The following is a 27,263-nucleotide window of genomic DNA, read 5'->3' on the forward strand; positions in this document are numbered from 1 at the left end:
ATGTTCAAGTAAGACTTCATCATCATCAATAAAGGCTGTCACAGACTCAGATTAAACCTAATTCAAAACAAATAATAGTTTGGCTGCATTAACATGGCCAAAATTATTATTGGACACAATTAAAGGAGCTATATGCAACAATTCCACCTGTCAATTACAATATAAATCCACAAAACATACCTTTTAGAAGGCCGCATATCACTTTTACAGCTAATTAGCATTTTTTACTGTGACTAGCTGGTCTGGCTTTTGTTGTGTACAACTTCCCGAATTATGATTGGTTATCGTTTGAGACGTTCACAACAGCAAAAACATTAGCAGTACAAACTTCCTAACGGCTCTGCAACTGACGTTTTTAGGATTATGACCATGGAGAAGAAGTACTAAGCCGTTCTAGGTGTTTCTAAGCAATGTTCTTAAATTCAATTTCTTCATGTTTTTTTAAGGTTAATGTTCCTTTAATCTTAATTTTAAAAGATCAGAGGCATTTCATTCCAAGTACATTTTCATGTAACCACAATTTTAGTTATTGTTGATCTTGAGCCCAGAACTGGATATACTCATTAATATCTATTACTTTCTCTTACAGGCCAAAGAAGAGTAAACCTATTTTATTTTAAATAGAGAACTTGGACTGAACAATTCTTAAGACAGCCTTACATTATTCTATCTACTACAAGGCAGAGAAACCAGGCCAGGGGCTGGGTGGTCAGTGTGGGTACTGGTTTTTTGTTATTTTTTCTCCTTGTCATTTGGTTTTTGTGTTTTGTTGTACATTTTGTTTTGATGCATGTTGTTGTGGTTGTCTTGTGTGTAAAAGGGGTAGCCCACAAATTGTTTTGGGAACTTGTTTACACTGTTGTATGCTCCTTAATAAAACATATTTGAAATGTAAAAACATATGTACAGTACCTTTGGTGACTTCGTGAATTCACTTTACATTATAAAAAAACTGTTAAATTAACATTTTACATTTATAGGCCTATAAAGAAATTCAATATTATCCGAAAGCTGTGATGTAACAATTAAATTAGATTCAACCACTGACACCACACTGTTCTGAAGGCACATAAGTATAATATTTAAGTGATAATGCCAGAGAAGCCGGAGTTTGGAGGATATATTGGCATGGGCCCCAGACAAAGTTATTTTGATTAATTTATTCATACTATTTAATCCTTCCACAAGATAAAGTCCCGGTACAAATCTAGGGTTGCTACCCAAGCCGGCTGGTCGTTCGTTCTATGGGTTCAGTTGCTACAGACGCGACCCAGTCGTTCAGTCTTTTTGTTCTGTATCTATAGACGCGATCCAGTCGTTCAGTCTTTTTGTTCTGTATCTACAGACGCGACCCAGTCGTTCAGTCTTTTTGTTCTGTATCTATAGACGCGACCCAGTCGTTCGTTCTAAATGTTCCATACTGGCTGGTAACGTCATTATCCCTTGCTTGATAGCTATCCAACTACTGCTAATTTACAGTCCTGTCAAAACATACAGCCAGAATAACAGCAAAGTAGCCACATTTGCATTTGTTTAAGCTGTTTTCTAGTGACATTTATTTGGATAAATCCGTAACAATGAGCTAATGAGGTGTGATTTCGCCTGGCATAGAACATTTGCTGACTCGACAGGACACTGTTGTTCAAAGTGTTATTATGACAGATTGTCACGAATCCCGTTTCCTGAGTCTGTTTTTTGCCTATGTTCTGTCCTGGAGTGTTTTTTCCGGCGTCCTGGAACGCACCCTGTCTGGTTGCCGGGCAATGTAGCCAGTTGGGGTTTCTGATTACCCGCACCTGTATCCCATCAGCTATCTGCACACCTGGTCCTGATCATCATCTCTCCTCTTCATAAGCCCGGACCTGACATCCATTCCCTGCCGGATCGTTAGCCATGAACAGTATGTTGTGCCAGAGTATCAGCCTCAAGTTGGATAGAATTTGTTTTGTTGTTTGTTACGTATTGCTTGCCTTAAACTTACCTCCGTTTGTTTTGTCTTCAGTTACTCACCCGGATCATTTACCCCATTCCCGCCTGGTCGTCGGAGGATTCCGCTTTCCCATTGGATCCACCTATTTACTCCCATCAACTCACCACCGCTGCCCGCTACGCCACCTGGATATATCTAACCATTCACTTTCACTTGTAAATAAATACTCACCTTCTTCCTACTCTCCTTGTCCTGGTCTGCTTCTGGGTTCGATTTTGAAGAAACGTGACACAGATGTTAAAGCCCCTCAGGGTATAGTTCTATGGGTCTGTTGTTGGCTGTTGCCTTTACTCCTTTAGTGAAAGCCTCACAGGCACCAGCGGCTCCCCAGTGATCAAGTCAATACAGCAGCTTCCAAACTAAGTGCCCAACCCTGCTGCTTAACACCTAGGCTACTTCATGGTCGTACAGGAGCACTTTACATTATTCAGGCAATGTTACACGTTATCCATGTAACATTGGGGCGGCAGGTAGCCTAGTGGTTAGTGTTGGGCCAGTAAACTAAAGGTTGATAGATAAAATCCCCAAGCTGACAAGGTAAAATTATGTTCTGCCCCTGAACAAGGCAGTTAACCCACTGTTCCTAGGCCGTCATTGTAAATAAGAATTGTTCTTAACTGACCTGCCTAGTTAATTGAAAAAATATATATTTAAAAAATCCACTGTACTTTGATTTAAAGTAATGTGTTTTACTTGTAAATCAAATATAGCCTATTAATGTATTTAGTTAACATTCATACTACTCTATGACTACTCTATGACATCTCACATTCCAAATCAAATTTTCATGTTAATGGTTTGAATCATGCCACCACCAAATGCAAATAAAAGCCATTACATGAGGTCCATAGAGCACACTCATGATGACAGTTGTGGTAGAACTACTTTGCAACATCCATCATTCTTACTGGATGGAGTCCCTCCCTGCCAAAATGCCACTGCCAAAATTCTGCGTACAATCATATACTCGATGACAGTTCATGATGATTTAGCTACTCAATGACAGAAAGCATTTAACACTATGGCTAGAGTTCAACCGTCACATTATGTGTACTCAAGGAGAGCTTAGTGAAACATTTAAAGAGTGGATGACAGGTTGTGTGAAGTGTAAGATAAATAATTTACCATTAAAATACTGTAACTTCAGTGATCCAATGCCATAATCCTTATTCCATTGCCTGTGTGGTGAGCACACACTCTACCCATAAACACTAAGTGGGTACCCGTTGGAATTTCAGCATGAAGTAGGACGTCATCGCATCATAAACGCTGGTGACATGAAGGAAGGTGTTCATTTATGATAACTATTCCCTGTGAGTTATGTTTAGATTACATTGAAGCTGTAAAGATATACAGTACATTTTGAAAGTATTCACACCCCTTGACTTTTTTCAAATGTTGTTGTGTCAAACCATGAATTTAAAATGTATTAAATTGAGATTGTGTGTTACTGGCCTAAATGTTTACAAATTAATTAAAACAATTAAAAGCTGAAGTGTTTTTAGTAAAAGATGATTCAACCCCTTTGTTATGGCTAGCCTAAATAAGTTCAGTAGTAAAAATGTGCTTAAGTCACATAATAAGTTGTAAGGACTCACTCTGTGTGCCATTATAGTGTTTAACATGATTTTTAAATGACTACCTCATCTCTGTACCCCGCACATACAATTATCTGTAAGGTCCCTCAACCACAAAGAAGACCAGGGAGGTTTTTCAATGCCTTGCAAAGAAGGGTCCCTGTTTGTAGATAAAAAATAATTAAAAAACAGACGTTGCATATCCCTTTGAGCATTGTGAAGTTATTCATTACAAATTGGATGGTGTATCAATACACCCAGTCACTACAAAGATGCAGCCGTCCTTCCTAACTCGTTTGCCGGAGTGGAAGGAAACTGCTCAGGGATTTCACTACGAGGTCAATGGTGACTTTAAAACAGTTAGAGTTTAATGGCTGTGACAGGAGAAAACTGAGGATGTACAACACTGTACACAACAAAATATATTCCAAACCTTGCATCCTATTTGCAACAAGGCGCTAAAATAACACAAATTTGGCAAAGAAATTAACTTTTATATCCTGAATACAAAGCTTTATGTTTGGGGCAAATCCAACACAACACATCACTGAGTGCCACTCTACATATTTTCAAGTATGATGGTGGCGGCATCATGCTATGGGTATGCTTTCATCGGCAAGGATAAGGGATTTTATTGTTTAAATAAATGGAATAGAGCTAAGCACAGGTGTCAAACCAGCTCCCGCTCTTCCCCAGCATTCCACACTCCTGCCATCATCATTACGCACACCTGCCTCCCCCCGTCATGCGCATCAGCGATTATTGGACTCACCTGGACTCAATCACCTCTGTCATTACGTTCCCCATATTTGTCTGGTTCACCGCTATGTTCCCTGCTTCTGCATTGATTGTCATGTGTCCTTGTTTGCCCATGTGCAGACGCTGTTCCTGTTACTTGTCTGTTCCTCATTAAATGTTCAACTCCCGTGCCTGCTTCTCATCTCCAGCGTCGGTCCTTACAACAGGCAAAATCCTAGAGGAAAACCTGGTTCAGTCTGCTTTCCAACAGACACTGGGAGACAAATTCACCTTTCATTAGGACAATAACCTAAAACACAAGGCCAAATATACACTGGAGTTGCTTACCAAGACGTCATTAAATGTTGCCTAGTTACAGTTTTGACTTAAATCAGCTTGAAAATCTATGGCAAGTCTTGAAAATGGCTGTCCAGCAATGATCAACAACCAACTTTACAGATCTTGAAGAATAGAAAAAGAATAATGTGCAGATATTGTACAATCCAGAAGTGCAAAGCTCTTAGAGACTTAGCCAGAAAGACTCACAGCTGTAATCGCTGCCAAGGCGATTCTAACATGTATTGACTCAGGGGTGTGAATACTTATGTAAATGAGATATTTCTGTATTTCATTTTAAATACATTTGAAAACATTTCTAAAAACATGTTTTCACTTTATCATTATTGGGTATTGTGTGTAGATGGGTGATTTATTTTATTTTATTCAGGCTGTAACGTAACAAAATGTGGAATAAGTCAAGGGGCATGAATGAATACGTTCTGAAGCCACTGTATTTAAAACTAAAATAAGGGATAAATTAATGTAAATGTAAATAAAAATAGTTTCCTGATCTTTCTTATATATCTCACATAGAAGAGACACTTAAGAACAAACTTCCTTTAGATTTGTGGGGGGGGTCTATCTGTTGTTATATTTAGTGAATATGTTATTCATTGTGGTATGTTTCATCCAATACATTTTATTTTTTGTATATCTTAAGGGGTCTTAAAATTCAAAATCCAATAGCTAAATTATCCTTGGAACAACATTATTTGGCTATGAGTTAACAGAATATGAACTTTTAAAAGTGATATTTTCACTGGACAGTTACTTTAAGTGCTGTTTACTTTAAGTGGTGTCACTCAAGTTGGAAACAGTGCCTTCTGAAAGTATTCAGACCTCTTGACTTTTTCCACATTTTGTTAGGTTACAGCCTTATTCTAAAATCTATTCAAAAACAATTTCTCATAATACCCTGTAATGACAAAGCTCTTTTTTTGTGCTAATTTATTAAAAATAAAAAAACTGAAATATTACATTTATATAAGTATTCAGACCCTTTACTAAGTACTTTGTTGAAGCACCTTTGGCAGTGATTATAGTCTCGAGTCTTCTTAGGTATGACGCTACAAGATTGGCACAGCTGTATTTGGGGAGTTTATCCCATTCTTCTCTGCAGATCCTCTCAAGCTCTATCAGGTTTGGTGGGGAGCGTTAATGCACAGCTATTTTCAGGTCTCTCCAGAGATCAAGGACATTAAGAGACTTGCCCCGAAGTCACTCCTGCGTTGTCTTGGCTGTGAGCTTAGGGTCGTTGTCCTGTTGGAAGGTGAAGCGTCGCCCCAGTCTGAGGTCCTGAGCAGGTTTTCATCAAGGATCTCTCTGTACTTCGCTCCGTTCATCTTTCCCTCGATCCTGACTAGTCTCCCAGTCCCAGCCACTGAAAAACATCCACACAGCATGATGCTGCCAGCACCATGCTACACCGTAGGGATGGTGCCAGGTTTCCTCCAGACGTGACACTTGGCATTCAGTCTAAATAATTAAATCTTGGTTTCATCAGACCAGAGAATCTTGTTTCTCATGGTCTGAGAGTCTTTAGGTGCATTTTGGCAAACTACAAGCAGGCTGTCATGTGCCTTTCACTGAGGAGTGGCTTCCATCTGGCCACTCTTCCATAAAGGCCTGATTAGTTGAGTGTTGCAGAGATGGTTGTTCTTCTGGAATGTTCTCCCGTCTCCACAGAGGAACTCTAGAGCTCTGTCAGAGTTCCCTTCAGGTTCTAGGTCACCTCCCTGACCAAGACCCCTTTCCCCCAATTTCTCAGTTTGGCTGTGTGGCCATCTCTAGGAAGAGTCTTGGTGGTTCCAACCTTCTTTCATTTAAAAATCATGGAGGCCACTGTGTTCTTGGGGACCTTCAATGCCGCAGAAATGTTTCGGTACCCTTTCCCAGATCTGTGCCTCGACACAATCCTGTCTCAAAACTCTACAGAAAATTCATTTGACCTCATGGCTTGGTTTTTGCTCTGTCAACTGTAGGACCTTATATAGAAAGGTGTGTGCCAAATCATGTTACTGGTGGACTCCGATAAAGTTGTAGAAACATCTCAAAGATGATCAATGGAAACAGGATGCACCGGAGCTCAATTTCGAGTCTCATAGCAAAGTGTCTGAATACTTGTTTTATATACAGTGCCTTGCGAAAGTATTCGGCCCCCTTGAACTTTGCGACCTTTTGCCACATTTCAGGCTTCAAACATAAAGATATAAAACTGTATTTTTTTGTGAAGAATTAACAACAAGTGGGACACAATCATGAAGTGGAACGACATTTATTGGATATTTAAAACTTTTTTAACAAATCAAAAACTGACAAATTGGGCGTGCAAAATTATTCAGCCCCCTTAAGTTAATACTTTGTAGCGCCACCTTTTGCTGCGATTACAGCTGTAAGTCGCTTGGGGTATGTCTCTATCAGTTTTGCACATCGAGAGACTGACATTTTTTCCCATTCCTCCTTGCAAAACAGCTCGAGCTCAGTGAGGTTGGATGGAGAGCATTTGTGAACAGCAGTTTTCAGTTCTTTCCACAGATTCTCGATTGGATTAAGGTCTGGACTTTGACTTGGCCATTCTAACACCTGGATATGTTAATTTTTGAACCATTCCATTGTAAATTTTGCTTTATGTTTTGGATCATTGTCTTGTTGGAAGACAAATCTCCGTCCCAGTCTCAGGTCTTTTGCAGACTCCATCAGGTTTTCTTGCAGAATGGTCCTGTATTTGGCTCCATCCATCTTCCCATCAATTTTAACCATCTTCCCTGTCCCTGCTGAAGAAAAGCAGGCCCAAACCATGATGCTGCCACCACCATGTTTGACAGTGGGGATGGTGTGTTCAGCTGTGTTGCTTTTACGCCAAACATAACGTTTTGCATTGTCGCCAAAAAGTTCAATTTTGGTTTCATCTGACCAGAGCACCTTCTTCTACATGTTTGGTGTGTCTCCCAGGTGGCTTGTGGCAAACTTTAAACAACACTTTTTATGGATATCTTTAAGAAATGGCTTTCTTCTTGCCACTCTTCCATAAAGGCCAGATTTGTGCAATATACAACTGATTGTTGTCCTATGGACAGAGTCTCCCACCTCAGCTGTAGATCTCTGCAGTTCATCCAGAGTGATCATGGGCCTCTTGGCTGCATCTCTGATCAGTCTTCTCCTTGTATGAGCTGAAAGTTTAGAGGGACTGCCAGGTCTTGGTAAATTTGCAGTGGTCTGATACTCCTTCCATTTCAATATTATCGCTTGCACAGTGCTCCTTGGGATGTTTAAAGCTTGGGAAATCTTTTTGTATCCAAATCCGGCTTTAAACTTCTTCACAACAGTATCTTGGACCTGCCTGGTGTGTTCCTTGTTCTTCATGATGCTCTCTGCGCTTTTAACGGACCTCTGAGACTATCACAGTGCAGGTGCATTTATACGGAGACTTGATTACACACAGGTGGATTGTATTTATCATCATTAGTCATTTAGGTCAACAATGGATCATTCAGAGATCCTCACTGAACTTCTGGAGAGAGTTTGCTGCACTGAAAGTAAAGGGGCTGAATAATTTTGCACGCCCAATTTTTCAGTTTTTGATTTGTTAAAAAGGTTTGAAATATCCAATAAATGTCGTTCCACTTCATGATTGTGTCCCACTTGTTGTTGATTCTTCACAAAAAAATACAGTTTTATATCTTTATGTTTGAAGCCTGAAATGTGGCAAAAGGTCGCAAAGTTCAAGGGGGCCGAATACTTTCGCAAGGCACTGTATATATCTCACCCTCTCTCTATATATCTCACCCTCTCTCTCTCTTTCTCTCTCTCTATATCTCACCCTATCTCTCTATTTATTTATTTATTTCTCTCCCTCTCTCTCATATATATATATATATATATATATATCTCACCCTCTCTCTATATATCTCACCCTCTTTATCTCTATGTCTCACCCTCTCTCTCTATATATCTCACCCTCTCTATATCTCACCCTCTCTCTCTATATACACTGCTCAAAAAATAAAGGGAACACTTAAACAACACAATGTAACTCCAAGTCAATCACACTTCTGTGAAATCAAACTGTCCACTTAGGAAGCAACACTGATTGACAATACATTTCACATGCTGTTGTGCAAATGGAATAGTCAACAGGTGGAAATTATAGGCAATTAGCAAGACACCCCCAATAAAGGAGTGGTTCTGCAGGTGGTGACCACAGACCACTTCTCAGTTCCTATGCTTCGTGGCTGATGTTTTGGCCACTTTTGAATGCTGGCGGTGCTTTCACTCTAGTGTTAGCATGAGACGGAGTCTACAACCCACACAAGTGGCTCAGGTAGTGCAGCTCATCCAGGATGGCACATCAATGCGAGCTGTGGCAAGAAGGTTTGCTGTGTCTGTCAGCGTAGTGTCCAGAGCATGGAGGCGCTACCAGGAGACAGGCCAGTACATCAGGAGACGTGGAGGAGGCCGTAGGAGGGCAACAATCCAGCAGCAGGACCGCTACCTCCGCCTTTGTGCAAGGAGGAGCAGGAGGAGCACTGCCAGAGCCCTGCAAAATTACCTCCAGCAGGCCACAAATGTGCATGTGTCTGCTCAAACGGTCAGAAACAGACTCCATGAGGGTGGTATGAGGGCCCGACGTCCAAATCCAAAATCCAAATCCAGACCTCCATGGGTTGATACATTTGATTTCCATTGATAATTTTTGTGTGATTTTGTTATCAGCACATTCAACTATGTAAAGAAAAAAGTATTTAATAAGAATATTTCATTCATTCAGATCTAGGAAGTGCTATTTTAGTGTTCCCTTTATTTTTTTGAGCAGTGTATATACATTTGCAGAATTTCGAAAAACCTGTTTTCACTTTGTCATTATGGGGTATTGTGTGTAGATTGCTGAGGAGTTGTTTTTATTTAATCCATTTTAGAATAAGGCTGTAACGTAACAAAATGTGAACAAAGTCAAGGGGTCTGAATACTTTCCAAAGGCACTGTATATACAATTTGCAATACACAGCAGTGAAAAGTGAAATTATAGTTAAACACCACAGAGCCATTTAAATGCTGGCCCTAAAAGATCCAATATATTCTACCAAGAGTTAGGGGATTTGTGTTGCAAGCTGAGTGTTACACTCAAGGTTGGGGTCAATTCCATTTCATTCCAATCAATTCAGGAAGTACACTGAAATTCCAATTATCTTCTATGCTTTTCAATGAGAAACATTTGGAATTGGAATATGGTTTACTTTCTGAATTGACTGGAATTTAAATTGAATTGTCCCCAACCCTGATAACATTTTCTCTCTCCTCTCTCCTCTTACAGGGAAAATAATAAACACACCCAGATCAACACTTTCCCATTGTAAGTTGAGGATCCGAGTGCAGGTGGAAGGATGAATTTCTGTAGGAACAAAGACTGCATGGAAACGGATAATTATTTAGTAGCTTTCATGGTCAAACCACATTGAACACCATCAGCCACCACACTAGAACTGTCTGTCACTTCCTGTATCAATAAAGCTTAACCCCACACAATTAAAGCATTGGCCAATAGGAAAACGGATCATTAGTTACCAGGCAAAGAAATAGATAACACGCAGTTATTTCCTGTAACACAGATTTACCATATTTCAGCAATGTGTATAACTGCCATATAAATGAAAGAATTACTCAGGAAATAATCCTACACCTTGTTTAATAAAATGTGATTTTCATGGTTGAATTCTGAGCATTGATTCAAAAAGGTTGAACATTCCCTTGGTGACTTTGTGAGTTATTACATAGAGAATATGTATTTTTCATATCATAAAATGGTAATACATGATGGGGTATCAATATAATTGTTAAATTAATGTACAGATCTTTGAAACAGATTTTGTGTTATCCCTGAGCTGTTCCCGATTTACACATTTTTGTTGAGGCCTCATGCATGGAGATGAGTGAAAATCATGTATATCTTCATGCTACTTAGGACATACCCTCTCATCTATCTGAATGTTTGCATTGTGGGATGCACATCCTTTCATTCACAGGGCTTAGCTTAATAGTCAGCAGATACAGCACTAACTTGGTTATACTATTGAAGGATCTACACATTCATGTTTATTCATCCCCCACAAAAATTATAACTAATGTTAACCACTGCCATAATTCAAAATCCAAACAGAATAGTTGTTGTTTTGTACACCATGTGTTCAATATTCTGTTAACAAATAAAAGTGTTTGGTACCCACATTGTGCAATCTGTTTCATGCCATCATGTCTACTTTGCAATACCAAGTCAGTGAAGTTGCCTGTTTAAGTGTCACTGTTCACCCTAAAGACCATAATTAATACAGAGGCATAAAAGGTGAAGGTGGTGTAAAGAACACAACGCTCTATAACGTTTTGATATGATTAGAATTCAAACTATACTTAGTAAGCTGTCATTTGAATTAGGCTGATTTAGGCTGTGGTGTGGAAAGCTGAGGGACACCTCTCTGGGTACAGGGCCTATAGACAGTCTACACCCCCTTTAACTTTTTTCACATTTTGTTGCTTTACAAAGTGGGATTGAAATAGTTGTAGTTGTAATATTTGTAATTGATCTACACAAAATGTTCCATAATTTCAAAATGAAAAGATAATTCTACACATTTATACAAATTAATACCCTCGGCTTAACATATCACATAATGAGTTATATGGACGAGAGGTCTTCACGGACCTCCAGAGTCTCTGGTGGCACAGCTGGCGCTGCAGTACAGCGCCCTTAACCACTGCGCCACCCGGGAGGCAAGACTAGAAAATTGCTGTCTAGCAATGATCCCTAACACCTTGACCTCTACAAGCCAGAACGTTGAATAAAATGATATTTTAATGTACTTTACTGGTTGTCCGTGCAGTTGGTCCTTTTGGCGGTAGGAATGTGAGACAATAGATCCACGGGAAAGTATAGTTACATCAACTTTTAGAAGCGCAGGTATGAATGAATGAATTCGTGTCAAATCACCAATTGGCAACCCATCCCTTATGGGATGAATTGACACATAAACAAACATTACAATAATTCACTATGGTAATTCAATAATAATTCTTATTCCGGTGTTCTCTGCATTGCGCATCGCATAAAGAGTAAAAAAAAATATATATACATAACAGTAAATAAAGTTATCCAAACAATAATTACATCCATAGAGCAGTAAGATAATATACATACATACCTACACACTGTATACAGTTGAAGTCGGAAGTTTACATAGACCTTAGCCAAATACATTTAAACTCAGTTTTTCACAATTCCTGACATTTGATCTTAGTAAAATTGTTTTAGTGTGGCCGATGTGAAATGGCTAGCTAGTTAGCGGTGGTGCGCGCTAATAGTGTTTCAGTCGGTGACGTCACTCAGAGACCTAGTAGTTGTTCCCCTTGCTCTGCAAGGGCCGCGGCTTTTGTGGAGCGATGGGTAACGATGCTTCGTGAGTGACTATGGTTGATGTGTGCAGAGGGTTCCTGGTTTGAGCCCAGGTTGGGGCGAGGAGAGGGACTGAAGCTATACTGTTACATTAGGTCAGTTAGAATCACCACTTTATTTTAAGACTGTGAAATGTCAGAATTATAGTAGAGAGAATGATTTATTTCAGCTTTTATTTCATTCATCACATTCCCAGTGGGTCAGAAGTTTACATACACTCAATTAGAATTTGGTAGCATTGCCTTTAAATTGTTTAACTTGGGTCAAACGTTTTGGGTAGCCTTCCACAAGCGTCCCACAATAAGTTCGGTGAATTTTGGCTCATTCCTCCTGACAGAGCTGGTGTAACTGAGTCAGGTTTGTAGGCCTCCTTGCTCGCACACACTTTTTCAGTTCAGCCCACAAATTGTCTATGGGATTGAGGTCAGGGCTTTGTGATGGCCACTCCAATACCTTGACCTTGTTGTCCTTAAGCCATTTTGCCACAACTTTGGATGTATGCTTGGTGTCATTGTCCATTTGGAAGATCCATTTGCGACCAAGCTTTAACTTTAACTTTAACCTGACTGATGTCTTGAGATGTTGCTTCAATATATCCACATACTTTTCTTCCCTCATGATGCCATCTATTATGTGAAGCGCACCAGTCCCTCCTGCACCCCCATGCTTCGCGGTTGGGATGGTGTTCTTCGGCTTGCAAGCCTCCTCCTTTTTCCTCCAAACATAACGATGGTCATTATGGCCAAACAGTTCTATTTTTGTTTCATCAGACCAGAGCACATTTCTCAAAAAGTACGATCTTTGTCCCCATGTGCAGTTGCAAACCGTGGTCTGGCTTTTTTATGTTGGTTTTGGAGCAGTGGCTTCTTCCTTGTTGAGCGACCTTTCAGGTTATGTCGATATAGGACTCGTTTTACTGTGGATATAGATACTTTTGTACCTGTTTCCTCCAGCATCTTCACAAGGTCCTTTGCTGTTGTTCATGGATTGATTTGCACTTTTCACACCAAAGTACGTTCATCTCTTGGAGACAGAACGCATCTCCTGACGGCTGCGTGGTCCCATGGTGTTTATACTTGCATACTATTGTTTCTACAGATGAACGTGGTACCTTCAGGCGTTTGGAAATTGCTCCCAAGGATGAACCAGACTTGTGGAGGTCTACAATTTGTGGCTGATTTCTTTTGATTTTCCCATGATGTCAAGCAAAGAGGCACTGGGTTTGAAGGTAGGCCTTGAAATACATCCACAGGTACACCTACAATTGACTCAAATTATGTCAATTAGCCTATCAGAAGCTTCTAAAGCCATGACATAATTTTCTGGAATTTTCCAAGCTGTTTAAAGGCACAGTCAACTTAGTGTATGTAAACCTCTGACCCACTGGAATTGTGATACAGTGAATTATAAGTGAAATAATCTGTCTGTAAACAATTGTTGGAAAAATGACTTGTGTCATGCACAACGTAGATGTCCTAACCGACTTGCCAGAACTATAGTTTGTTAACAAGACATTTGTGGAGTGGTTGAAAAACAAGTTTTAATGGCTCTAACCTAAGTGTATGTAAACTTCTGACTTCAACTGTTTTTACACATACATATACACATACTGAACATGCATATATAACATATACAGATAAATAAATACAGAAAAAAATAAAAATAAATAAACAGAAGGCATTTGAACCCAGTCTGGAACAAAGAGAAGATTCATATGGGAGACAAGCCTATACACCATCTATATACACACACGTGCCATTTACCACATAGAAGATTCATATGGGAGACAAGCCTATACACCATCTATATACACACGTGCCATTTACCACATAGAAGATTCATATGGGAGACAAGCCTATACACCATCTATATACACACACGTGCCATTTACCACATAGAAGATTCATATGGGAGACAAGCCTATACACCATATATATATACACACGTGCCATTTACCACATAGAAGGTAAATATTTTTACAATTTAATTATAGGTAGCCCTTTTTATTTTATTCCAGGCTTTATCTAAATATTCCGCAAACGGAAAAACACAATGGACAAAAAAAGATGTCATCATTCGCCACATTTAAAAAAAAATATTTGAACCTTTATTTAACTAGTCAAGTCAGAGTATATCTGGTGGGCTTTCTGGAATAAGAGCAAGTGTATATCGTGGTAGAAAGGGCAATAGAGGATAAAATGATTTTCATTCTCTATTTCTTCAAGGTCACAATAGTTACATAGTCTTTCCACTTCCATTTCATCACAATACCGACCTGAGCTACAAACATGAAATGCTTGTTTGTGAGAAAGGAAATATGTTTAACAAATAGTTCTTAAATATAGAGTTTTTGAAATCAAATGTTTTTGTATTTCTTCTTTCTGAAAGGTCTGACAAAATAGTTTTGGCTGTTTTTACTTGATTCTTTGACTGTCTTGAATGTGTTTATTAAACTGTGCGGGTCAATCTGACCCATATAACAATGGACTTTTTTTTTTTCCCGCAAAGCACCAGGGTTAACTCATCATTCCCGCAAAGCACCGGGGTTAACTCATCATTCCCGCAAAGCACCGGGGTTAACTCATCATTCCCGCAAAGCACCGGGGTTAACTCATCATTCCCGCAAAGCACCGGGGTTAACTCTCCCTGTCAGTCTTTTTTGCTCATGTATCAAGGGTGGCAATAATTTCAGAGGTGACTATATGTGATATGTGTGTGATCAACAGTCAACTCAATAGCCTATTGAGCAACTATGGGGATTACCAGTGAGCCTGCCCTGCTGGTTCTGCTTTTGTTAAAGACTCGTTTCCAGTTTCATAGAACTCTAATGTCAGAGAGCAAGCATGTGTGAGTGGGCTGGAGAAGGTTACTACTGTTTTCTTTCCAACATGATCCATGCCTGTGCAGTTGGCTAGTCTACTAGTGCTGCCGCCCCGGATATCATATGGCATCGGTTTGATCCCTGGTCTTGCCACTCATTTTCTGTGCTATACCCCTCTCACCTGTCTACCATACACATTTAGGAACCACTGCTCTAAGAGCCCTCTCAGTAGACTTGGGGGTGATGTTCAGCCCCCATATCGCCAATCGGGATGTTGGGGCATTTCCCAAAGTGAGGTCAATAACTCTGAGACTATCCTTGAAGGTTCATGATTTTAGAATTTGTCCATAGGTGGCCCATTTACTACCCACCACTGCGACCTGTAAGCTCTCGTTGGCTGGCCCTCGCTTCATACTCGTCGCCAAACCCACTAGCTCCAGGTCATCTACAAGACCCTGCTAGGTAAAGTCCCCCTTATCTCAGCCCGCTGGTCACCATAGCAGCACCCACCTGTAGAACGCGCTCCAGCAAGTATATCTCTCTGGTCACCCCCAAAACCAATTCTTCCTTTGGCCGCCTTTCCTTCCAGTTCTCTGCTGCCAATGACTGGATCGAACTACAAAAATCTCTGAAACTGGAAACACTTATCTCCCTCACTATCTTTAAGCACCAGCTGTCAGAGCAGCTCACAGATTACTGCACCTGTACATAGCCCACCTATAATTTAGCCCAAACAACTACCTGTTCCCCTACTGTATTTATTTATTTATTTTGCTCCTTTGCACCCCATTATTTTATTCTACTTTACACATTCTTCCACTGCAAATCAACCATTCCAGTGTTTTACTTGCTATATTGTATTTGCTTCGCCACCATGGCCTTTCTTGCCTTTACCTCCCTTATCTTACCTCATTTGCTCACATCGTTTATATAGACTTATTTTTCTACTGTATTATTGACTGTATGTTTGTTTTACTCCATGTGTGACTCTGTGTTGTTGTATGTGTCGAACTGCTTTGCTTTATCTTGGCCAGGTCGCAATTGTAAATGAGAACTTGTTCTCAACTTGCCTACCTGGTTAAATAAAGGTGAAATATTTTTTTATTTATTAAATTACATTTAAAAAATAGCCACTTGTTTGATCAAAGTAATTATCAGGTGATTGTAATGCTTTGAGCTCCTCTTCTTACTGCTATACCATGAGCAATGAAACAAACGGAAAAGAGAAATAGCTGAATTTGACTTCAATTATTTTATTCAGAAAACAAATATATAAAACAAATCTCAACAACTGATAACAAAGAAACGCCCTCTGTGCATATACACAAGAAAGTTAAAAAATACTTACAAAATCATTTTTGGGTTTTAAAATAATAGATTTTACGACTTTTTCTATCTACATAATTAATGCAAGTACACAGCAGATGTTGTGATATGGGTGAACCTTTATGAAGGCAGCTTGCTTCAAATCACATTTGTAACAAATATATTACCTCAGCGCAAGTGTGCTAAAATCTATTCTGAAGTGAGGCTAAACACAACATAGAAACAGGTAAATAAAGTAAAACAGACTAGTCTATTTTCTATTTTTGTACCAACTCAGCGAAACTCAAGGATGTTCATTATTTAGTTTCTTCTTCCCTGACCTCCTTTTGGTTTCTTCTGTTGCTTCTCTGCTCTGAAATGCAAGTTAGGAACGTTTTACTTTAGGAAAACTATTTTTTATTGCAAGTTTCATTTGAGGAAAAGGTTAATGGGAAAATATTTAACCTTTTTTTCGACAGCAATTGTTTTCCTTGCTTGCCGTCTGGGTTCAGACATTTTGTCTTACCATTCCTCATTGTGACACTACAAAGAAAAACAAGATTTTTAGTCTCACTTCTGAGTATTTTCTTTCCACACACAATGTGTTAAATATAATTATACATATTTTATACATTTGTAATACTTACATAAGTTCTGTCTTTCCACAAAAAAACAGTCTTTGGGTACCCCTGTAACTTCTGGATGTGTTTAATCCTCACAGACTGCATTAGTTTTCCCCTGCATTGACATTTCTCAGATCCTCCTCCTATTGAACAGAGGATAAGAGATACAGCGCTGTATCATTAAAAAAACAACCAAAACTGAAGGTTATTGTTATTACCAGCTTTTCAACATCTGAATCTGCTATTCATTTATCAGGTTTTACATTATCTATATGAATCATGCAAAATGTGCCTTTTGTACATATGTAATAAAATAATAGGAAGATAATTTCTTTATCAAACACATTAAATAAAGTTACAATGGGAAATACACAAATGTCCGTTTACAAGTGAAATAGCCTACTTGCCAGGGGAATGAGCAAGTCCAGCTCCAAAGACTGTGGCACAAAACAGGATCAACGTTGCTGTCCTCATGTTAATTTGCAGTGTGTGCTACTGATGAGAGTAGGTCAGTTGCTTTTATATGTGTGGGTCATGGTTTCACTTTCCATTTCAAACTCAACGTACATACATATTTCTGTTTTCTTCTAAATCCTGCAGGAAAATTAGCAGCAAAACCAACAGGTTTCCCTCAAAAAAAATGATGCCACCCACATCCAGTTCAATTCCACTGATTAAGGCAGTCAGAAAGAAGAGGTAGAGCAGCTTAAGACAGCAACAAAACTAAACATGTTCGACATAATGCTGAACAACATGGCTATATAGAACGCAGAGCACCTGCTCTGAAGTAAATATCTTTCAATTATTGCCATCTCAATCTTGATTATATGCTGCACTCACCTGAAACTGAAATATCTTTAGATTGTGGTCCTGTATGACTCAATTGGTAGAGCATGGCACTCTTTTACTCTCATTTAAAAAAAAATGTTTTTAACCTTTACTTAACTAGGCAGGTCAGTTAAGAACAAATTCTTATTTTCAATGACGGCCTAGGAACAGTGGGTTAACTGCCTTGTTCAGGGGTAGAGTAGAATCAGTAGAATCAGTAGAATCAACGTTGTTTCCATCTCGTTTCAATTAAATGATGTTGAATCAATGTGGAATAGATGTCTGTGCCTAGTGGGATGTGATATATTTAGAATTATATCAGGTAATATGCAGTCTACAAGAAACCGCAACAGATAACAGATCATTTAAGATGCTAATTGCATAAACAAGTTAACGGAGTATAGTACAGTAATAAACCAACCTCAATTTAACAACTCTTCTATATGTTATAATTATGCTACCATAATCGTTCACCTGAGTTAATGGATCTTAAAATCACCAATGTGAAAAATAACACTATTGGAGACTAGAGTGGTGGTTTAGGAACATAATATAACATCATACAAATCAGAAACGTCTAACACATCATTGTGACCTCTACAGCTCTGTTGGCTGGACGTCATTGACCGTGCGTAGACTTAAACACTTGTATACACTGATTTATAAGGCCATATTGGGTAAAATGCCATTTTATCTCTGTTCTTTTTTAGTCAGGTCAGTAAATAAATATCAATTACGGTCCCATTCTGATTTGCTTCTAACAGTACCAAAAATTAGAACAGGTCATGGTAGAAATAGTTTTAGTTACTTAGCACCGTGGTGCTGGAATTCTCTCCTGAACATTTTAAAATGTGATGATCTAGTTTCGTTGGGGGAGTTTAAACACTTGATCGATGTATATATCATAGAAGAGTGTAATTGTTTTTAGGCCAGCTGTTTTTAGTCAAGATGTTTGTGTTTTTAATGTAAAATGTTTGTTATACTGTATGTGTGTTTATAGTTTTGTTTAATGTTGTGTTCGTGTATGTAAGTTGTTTTGTCTGAAACGTTGTTCCCTCTGCTGCTATTGGACCAGGTCTCTCTTGGAAAAGAGATGTTATCTCAATGAGAAAAAGGCTGTATAAATAAAGTAAGAAAATTTTAAAAAATAAAAATTGTTTTTTGTTTTTTTGAAACAAGTAATTTCACTTCACCAATTTGGACAATTTTGTGTATGTCCATTACATGAAATCCAAATAAAAATCCATTTGAATTACAGGTTGTAATGCAACAAAATAGGAAAAATACCAAGGAGGATGAATACTTCTGCAAGGCTCTGTATGACAACATCCATGCAAACAGAGGAAAAAACTCCAAATGAGTGTTCTAGGGCTTGATTCAATAAGATAAGCGTTGGCTGACACCTGGATAGCGCTTGTTTTAGTGGTGTTGGAGTAGGGCTTGATTCAATAAGATAAGCGTTGGCTGACACCTGGATAGCGCTTGTTTTAGTGGTGTTGGAGTAGGGCTTGATTCAATAAGATAAGCGTTGGCTGACACCTGGATAGCGCTTGTTTTAGTGGTGTTGGAGTAGGGCTTGATTCAATAAGATAAGCGTTGGCTGACACCTGGATAGCGCTTGTTTTAGTGGTGTTGGAGTAGGGCTTGATTCAATAAGATAAGCGTTGGCTGACACCTGGATAGCGCTTGTTTTAGTGGTGTTGGAGGTGTGTTAGAGCTGTCATATCTACAAGCGGCGCCTTGTGTTACCTTATATCCTACACTGCCATTGGATGCAAAAAAAACACCCAACTTTATCTGACAAATCCCATGTAGCCACGTTAGAAGTTCCTGCAAGGTCAAACACTTGAATGCGTGATGTTTTATTGCAGACTGTAGGCCCTACTCCCTATTGGATTGATAGGCTTTAAATCCCCCCATCCAAATTAAAATGAAATTATGCAATAGCCAACACTTTCTATCGCCGTTTTGAACTTCTAATGCGGTAGGGATAATCCACTGGTCACAGACGTCAATTCAACATTTATTTCACGTTGGTTCAACCTAATTTAATTTAATTGACGTGGAAACAACGTTGATTCAACCAGTGTGTGCTCAGTGGGAGCAACCATGGGTTAACGCTTGATCTGATTGAATCAAGCCCCTAATTTTAGAAAGATTAAAAGGGCTGGAGTACAGCAGAGTCTGTATGAAAACTAGTGATGTTGCCACTTATCAAATCAAGTTTGTTGCATGGATGGCAACAGACTGGGCTGTGAGTGAAGCAGACCAGGTACTGGTGGCAGCAGACTGGGCTGTGAGTGAAGCAGACCAGGTACTGGTGGCAGCCGACTGGACTGTGAGTGAAGCAGGTTGGACTGTAGTGGGAGCAGACTGGTCACTGGAGGAGGCAGGTTGGACTGTAGTGGGAGCAGACTGGGTGGGGCTGGCAGCAGACTGGTCACTGGAGGAAGCAGGTTGGACTGTAGTGGGAGCAGCCTGGGTGGGGCTGGCAGCAGAAAAGTCAGCAGTAGTGGTGCTGAAGTCATCCAGAAGACAATATTAGTTAAGAAATTACAGTCTTTTATGTATCTCAAGAGGCCTCCGTAATTCAGAAAGTACCTACTCTGGGTCGCAAAGAGGAGGATTTCTGAAACAAGTGGTGTGAGATCCTCAATAAAGCCTCATTGGACCTTATGGTTCTTGTCACTGAACACACTGTTAGGTTCTGAACAAAGAATAAAAACTCAAACAGACTTACTAGAAAAAGCTCAAACCAAGACAAGCACATATATTTATAACCTCCTACTAGGTGGGGTCAACTCCTTACACATCTAGACAGCCAATATATCTCTGTTGCTAGGCAGGAACTTAATTGGTTCCCCTCACTGGTGTAGTCATGACCCTGCCAGATGCTAGAACCTTCGTGGGTGTGAAAGTGTATGTGTGTGAGATAGGACTGTAGTAGGAGGGTCATTGTGGTGGGCCCCTCTGGCCCCCTTCACAGAGTTTTCTTCTCACGTCATCTGTTGACTTGACCTTGAGCTGAATTCCTCGTTCCTCGAGGATCCAAGGCCATCCGAGCTCCCTCGAGAATCATCGACGACGGGTGAGTCGGATACACCGGAACCTATGCAACTGGGAAGAGCTAGATTATTGCCTAGGGAACGTTCACGCAGGCTAAGCTCCAACAGTTGTCTGTATTGTGTTGCTGTAGGGCATTACATAGCCACCTGCCCAGTGAAGAGACCTAAATCCGTAGTACACTGGTGAGCCTGACTGGGAAACCTCTAATTCCCATTACCCAAACTCTTTTTTATGTGATCTTGCTGTGGGGAGACCAGTCTAAGTCTCGCCGGGTGCTCATTGACTCTGGGGCTGATGAGAGTTTCATCAACGCTACCCTGTTACCGGAACTAAGTATCCCTACTCAACTCCTCTCCGTTTCCAAGGACGCTAGGACACTGGACGGCCACTCTATTGGAAGAGTCAGGCACAGCACAGTTTCCATTAATATGTGGGTATCTGGAAACCACAGTGAGTCAATACAGCTTCTCCTCACTGATTCTCCTCACATCCCTGTTGTTTTGGGATTTTCTTGGCTCCAGAAGCACAACCCCGATATTGACTGGACCACGGGTTCAATCCTGGGTTGGAGCCTGTTCTGCCATCCACATTGCCTGAAGGCGGCGCAGCCTTCCCCAGAATGTCTGCCTCCAGGGTTGAGTATGGCCTCGGATCTCTCTGCCATTCCCGCAGAGTACCATGACCTCCTGGAGGGTTTCAGCAAGGCTCGTGCTACCTCCCGTCCTCCACATCGTCCTCACGATTGTGCTATTGCCCTGCTCCCGGGCACCACACCGCCTCGAGGCCAGCTATATTCCCCGAGGTCAGCCAGCGTACATGATGAGACGCCTCCTGAGGGTTCGACCACGAGACAGGGTTTTCCAGTACCTGGTTGACTGGGAGGGTTATGGCCCGGAGGAGAGATGCTAGGTTTACCGCTAAAGACATCCTGGACCCGGCCCTCATCACTGACTTTCACCGTCAGCACCCCGGTCAGCCAGGTATGTGCCCAGGTAGGACCCAGGTGGCACCCCTAGAGGGGGGGTACTGTCACACCCTGATCTGTTCCACCTGTCTTTGTGATTGTCTCCACCCACCTCCAGGTAACACCCATTAGTCCCTGGGTATTTATTCCGGTGTTCCCTGTGTGTCTGTTGCCAGTTCAACTTGTCTTGTCAAGTCAACCAGCGTGTTTTTCTGTGCAGAGAGTGGCAGAGTCAGGGTTCAGACCTGAGCCAACTCCTTGTGCTTACCTTGTGACTGGTCAGGCACCGTGTTATGCAGTAATGTGCACGGTGTCTCCAGTGCGCATTCATAGCGTTCTATATTTTTGGAACAGAGAGGGGACGCCTTCTGCATGTTTTTTGTTAGATCTGGCGACTTTGTTTGAAGACAGTTATTATTTACAAAAACAGGGAGCAGCTATGGGGCTCCATTTTCTTTCCTTACTATGCATCTCAATTTGTGTGTTATCTGGGAGACAAGTTCATTCGGCACAATAACCCGTTCTCCCAACATATACTTATGTGGAAAATATATATTGTTGATGTGTTTCTCTTTGGAAGGGTCCCCTCAATGTGTTTTATGATTTGCTTGCTTACCTTACTTATCAAGCTCACAGCCGCGATTAGTCATTACTAGATATCCTTCCTTGATACCTTTGCGCGCCTTGACTAAGGGTCCTTGTCCACAATGTATACAAAGCATACAGACAAGAACAGTATCCTACATGCCTCTAGTGCGCATCCCACATTTCTTAATAAGGGATTGCCATACACACAATTTATGAGACTGAAGCACACTGGTACTAGTAAAACAGACGTTGAAAATTAGGCTATGAAAATGTTTAGACAGTTTGAGGGTCGCTCATACCTTAAAGTATGGCTTGATGATGCTCTCAGTAACACACGTACCATTGATGAGATCTCAAACAGAAGGGATAACAGTAAAAATAAATGTAGATACAGTAATGTGTCTGAATCACAACATATTGTCCTCTGAGTGATGATGTCACATCAAGGGAGCCATTAAGCAACACTGGAATGTGCTCATAACTGATCCTGCTTTCCAAAATATTTTCTCTGACCCCCTCTATCTTTTCACACTACAGGGCCAGGTATGTCAGGGTCTTCCTTATTTGGGCTGGTACCCCCCCCCCCTCCCCGTAACAGAAATGAGGGAAGACTGGACAAGGTGACTGGCATCTACCACTGCCGTCCTTATGCGACATGTAGGGATTCCTGTTGAAAAGTGAAAGTATTCAGCAGCTCTGCCACTGACAAACAATACACTCTCAAACAGTTCCTCACACGCAGCTCTTCTAACATCATATGCCTTGTCTCTTGTCCATGCAAAAATCAAAACGTGGGAAAAACCAGTAGACAGATAAGAACATGTATTATTGAACACAAGAGTGATGTAAGGAGAAACGATCTTAAATCTTAGATCTTAGATCTTTCTCAGAGGCTGATCACCCCGTCTCCTCCATATTCTTCTGTGCTATACAGCAGATAAAACCTTCACTTAGGGATGGCCATCTTGAACTTAGTCTTCTCCAGGCAGAATGCAGGTGGATGTTCTAAAAACTCTCCACCAATCAAGCATGAACTGTTATTGAAGTGTTTTCTATAATTAATATATTGCCTCTTATTGGTGTTCGATACCCACATCTAGTGGTTTCTCTGTTTATTCTGAGGAAATTTTCACATGTACTTGAAAGAGAGTTAAGCAACACAGCCTCCCGGGTGGCGCAGTGGTTAAGGGCGCTGTACTGCAGCGCCAGCTGTGCCATCAGAGTTAGGGGGGTCAGAGAAAATATTTTGGAAAGCAGGATCAGTTAAAAGCAATTATTGATTAAATATCTCTGTCTGCTTTTGTATATTTGGTATATCATGCATTCTATTGTCCTAGGTACTGATTCATAGATGTTCTGCTGTTTTCTTGCTTGATCATGTGATTGGTTGACAAGATCACAGCTTGGGACTTTGAAACGGTGTCTTTAAAAAAAAAAAAAAAAACCTTTTTCTCCCCAATTTCGTGGTATCCAATTGTTGTAGCTACTATCTTGTCTCATTGCTACAACTCCCGTACTGGCTCGGGAGAGACGAAGGTTGAATGTCATGCGTCCTCCGATACACAACCCACTGCCGTACTGCTTCTTAACACAACGCGCATCCAACCCGGAAGCCAGCCGCACCAATGTGTCGGAGGCTACACCGTGCACCTGGCAACCTTTGGCTAGCGCGCACTGCGCCCGGTCCGCCACAGGAGTCGCTGGTGCGCGATGAGACAAGGAGATCCCTACCGACCAATCCCTCCCTAGGGAGGCCAATTGTGCGTCGCCCCACGGACCTCCCGGTCGCGGCCGGTTACGACAGAGCCTGGGCGCGAACCCAGTACAGCGCCCTTAACCACTGCGCCACCCGGGAGGCTGTGTATACTCTCTTTCAAGTACATTTCAGACAAGTTATTATACAGGTAGATAGTCGCCAGGTCCAACAAAAAACCTGCAGAAGGCGTCCCCTCTCTGTTCCAAAAATAACTTTAAAGCCTCCAGTCCTTTGTAATGTGGTACATTAGTACATAAAGACGATTTTATGGCCGAATATTATAATGAAGTTGCTATTCATTAGTAGTAAAGATCTAATGACAGGTATTTCTACATGAGCACAAAGTTCAAATGTCATAGGCCTATGCAGGTTTTGCCATTGTCTCTTGTCATAATACAACACCTTCAGAAAGTATTCATAACCCTTAACTATTTTTTGTTGTTGTGTTACAGCCTGAATTCAAAATAGATTAAATATATTTGTTTCTCTCACCAATCTACACACATTATCCAATAATGACAAAGTGAAAACACTTTGGGACATTTTGGGAAATGAAATATAGAAATATCTAATTGACATAAGTATTCATACCCCAGAGTCAATACATGTAAGAATCACCTTATAGTTGTGAGTCTTTCTGGGTAAGTCTCTACGAGCTTTCCACACCTGGATTGTGCAACATTTGCCCAGTATTATTTGGAAAAACCTTCAAGCTCTGCCAAATTGGTTGTTGATCATTGCTAGACAACAATTTTTAGGTCTTGCCATAGATTTCAAGTACATTTCAGTCAAAATTGTAACTCGGCCACTCAAGAACATTCACTGTCTTCTTGATAAGCAACCTCAGTGTAGATTTGGCCTTGTATTTTAGGTTATTTTCCTGCTGAAAGGTGAATTAATCTCCCAGTGTCTGGTGGAAAGCAGATTGAACCAGGGTTTCCTCTGATTTTACCTGTGCTTAGCTCCATTCTGTTTATTTTTTATCATGCAAAAACTCCCCAGTCCTTAACAATTACAAGCATACCGGTAACATGATGCAGCCACCACTATGCTTGAAAATATGGAGAGTGGTACTCAGTAATTAGTTGTATTGGATTTGCCCCAAACATAACACTTTGTATTCAGGACAAAAAGTATTTATTTGCCACATTTTTTGCAGCATTACTTTAGTGCCTTGATGCAAACAGGATGCATGTTTTGGAATAGTTTTTATTCTGTCAAGGCTTCCTTCTTTTCACTCTGTCAGTTAGGTTAGTATTGTGGAGTAACTACAATGTTGTTGATCAATCCTAACTTTTCTCCTATCACAGCCAGTAAACTATGTAACTGTTTTAAAGTCACCAATCCCTGAGCGGTTTCCTTCCTCTCCGGCAACTAAGTTATGAAGGACACCTGTATTTCAGTAGTGACTGGTTGAATTGACACACCACCCAAAGTGTAGTTAATACCTTCACCATTCTCAAAGTGATATGCATTTTTTTTTACCCATCTACCAATAGGTTATTTGCGAGGCATTGAAAACCTCCCTGGTCTTCGTGATTGAATCTGCTCGACTGAGGGACCTTATATATAATTGTATGTGTCCTGTACAGAGATGAGGTAGTCATTCAAAAATCATGTTAAACACTATAATTGTACACAGAGTGAGTCCATTCTGATTATTATGTGATTTGTAAAGCACATTTTTACTCCTGAACTTATTTAGGCTAGCCATAACAAATGGGTTGAAATCTAATTGACTCAAGACATTTAATATTTTCCTTTTTATTAATTTGTAAACATTTGGAAAAACATAATTGCACTTTGACATTATGGGGTATAGTGTGTAGGCCAGTTACAACAAATCTCAATTTTCAATTCGGGTTGTAACACAAGAAAACATGGAAAAAGTCCAGGTGTGCGAATACTTTCTGAAGGCAATGTGCATACCTTCTGAAAGAGGCCATTTAATCTCTTCTGCCTTGGAGCTTGCCTGTTGCCCTCATCCGTAGGCCAAACCCCTGTGATTGCAAATGTCCGCAAACGGGACATCCACTATTTTATAGGGATTATAGTTATTTTTAGACATCTGAAACCAACAGGATGAATGTGTCACACTAACACAAGAATGACTAACAATACATAGCAAACCTAATGTAAACTAGGCTAATAGTCAGCCTACAAGAATACATAGTTTTATTGGGAAATTAGTCAGTATTCAAGCAAGTCGGCTAACCAAGTGTTATGGCACATTAGCTAACTTAAACTATATCAACTAGGCTATATCATGGACAAATAAATACATGCACATAATTTCAAAGAAAACACTATTTAATTATACAGTATCTCTATTTGAGCAAAATAAATCGTATTAATCACAAGAAAATCCTAACAATTCCGGTAAAGAGCGCCACAGTCAAGCAGAAAAATGTGAACGTTCTATCATAAAGTGAGAACAATTAGTTTGCCTGGCTAATATGGCTGCTACTTGTAAATACTATACCAGTAAATTAATAGGTGACCTTTACTGCTGTAAACATGTCTCCAATATAATCGCATAGTTTACACAGGCCCACCGCGAACTTTAGACAAATAAATCTCCGTGTGAAAAGGCGTCCCATGGTCTGTTTGTCAATGAACTCAATGTACTCCAAACACTGGGGCAACCAGATGATCCCAATAATTGAGGTACCCTGGTAAACGATGCACCCCACTGATATGTTATATTGCGAACTGACTGGGACTCGTTGATGTTTCCCTGTTTACTACTCAAATACATTTGACTTATTAAGTAAAATGTGAAAATGAACTGCAATACACTGGTCTCCAATATATTAGCATAACTGGGCTACACAGAACCACGGCGGCCACATTGTATAATTAGAGTATTTTCTTCATATTAATGTGTCCCAATCCGAACTGCCTAGCTCTGCCCACTGGGGCGTGGTATACGGAGCGCTCTTCGAAATAAGCGCTTGTTTATTTTTTCCAACGGATCGAGTTACAGTATCTCACCACACTGGAACAGAATCCTGCACCTCTCAGTTTTGGACTGTTTCGTTCCGAAACCCATTTGCCAGGATCCGGTACCTCTCGTGGCATGACAAATAATTGTAACTGTTTTCAATGTAAACAAGTATAATAAAAGCTATTAGAGTTCATTAAAATGGACTCCTCTGTAATTCTCCTACACCGTAAATAACGTAATGTGAAAACTGGATTAGCCTATGGTTTGCGCAACATTGCTA

General features: G+C 40.3%; 1 protein-coding gene across 1 annotated transcript in view; it reads left to right on the forward strand.

Moving 5' to 3' along the window:
• LOC139409642 (myosin heavy chain, fast skeletal muscle-like) overlaps positions 1–21,603 on the forward strand; it is a 39,825-nt gene extending 18,222 nt beyond the window's left edge. The window contains exons 39-40 of the mRNA XM_071155062.1: positions 20,986–21,129; positions 21,250–21,603. Of these exons, the coding sequence (XP_071011163.1) occupies positions 20,986–21,129; positions 21,250–21,603 (498 nt within the window). The remainder of the gene's footprint in view (positions 1–20,985; positions 21,130–21,249) is intronic.
• Positions 21,604–27,263: the final 5,660 nt, after the last annotated feature.

Source organism: Oncorhynchus clarkii, chromosome 5 (genome assembly GCF_045791955.1).
Source record: "Oncorhynchus clarkii lewisi isolate Uvic-CL-2024 chromosome 5, UVic_Ocla_1.0, whole genome shotgun sequence".
NCBI lineage: Eukaryota > Metazoa > Chordata > Actinopteri > Salmoniformes > Salmonidae > Oncorhynchus > Oncorhynchus clarkii.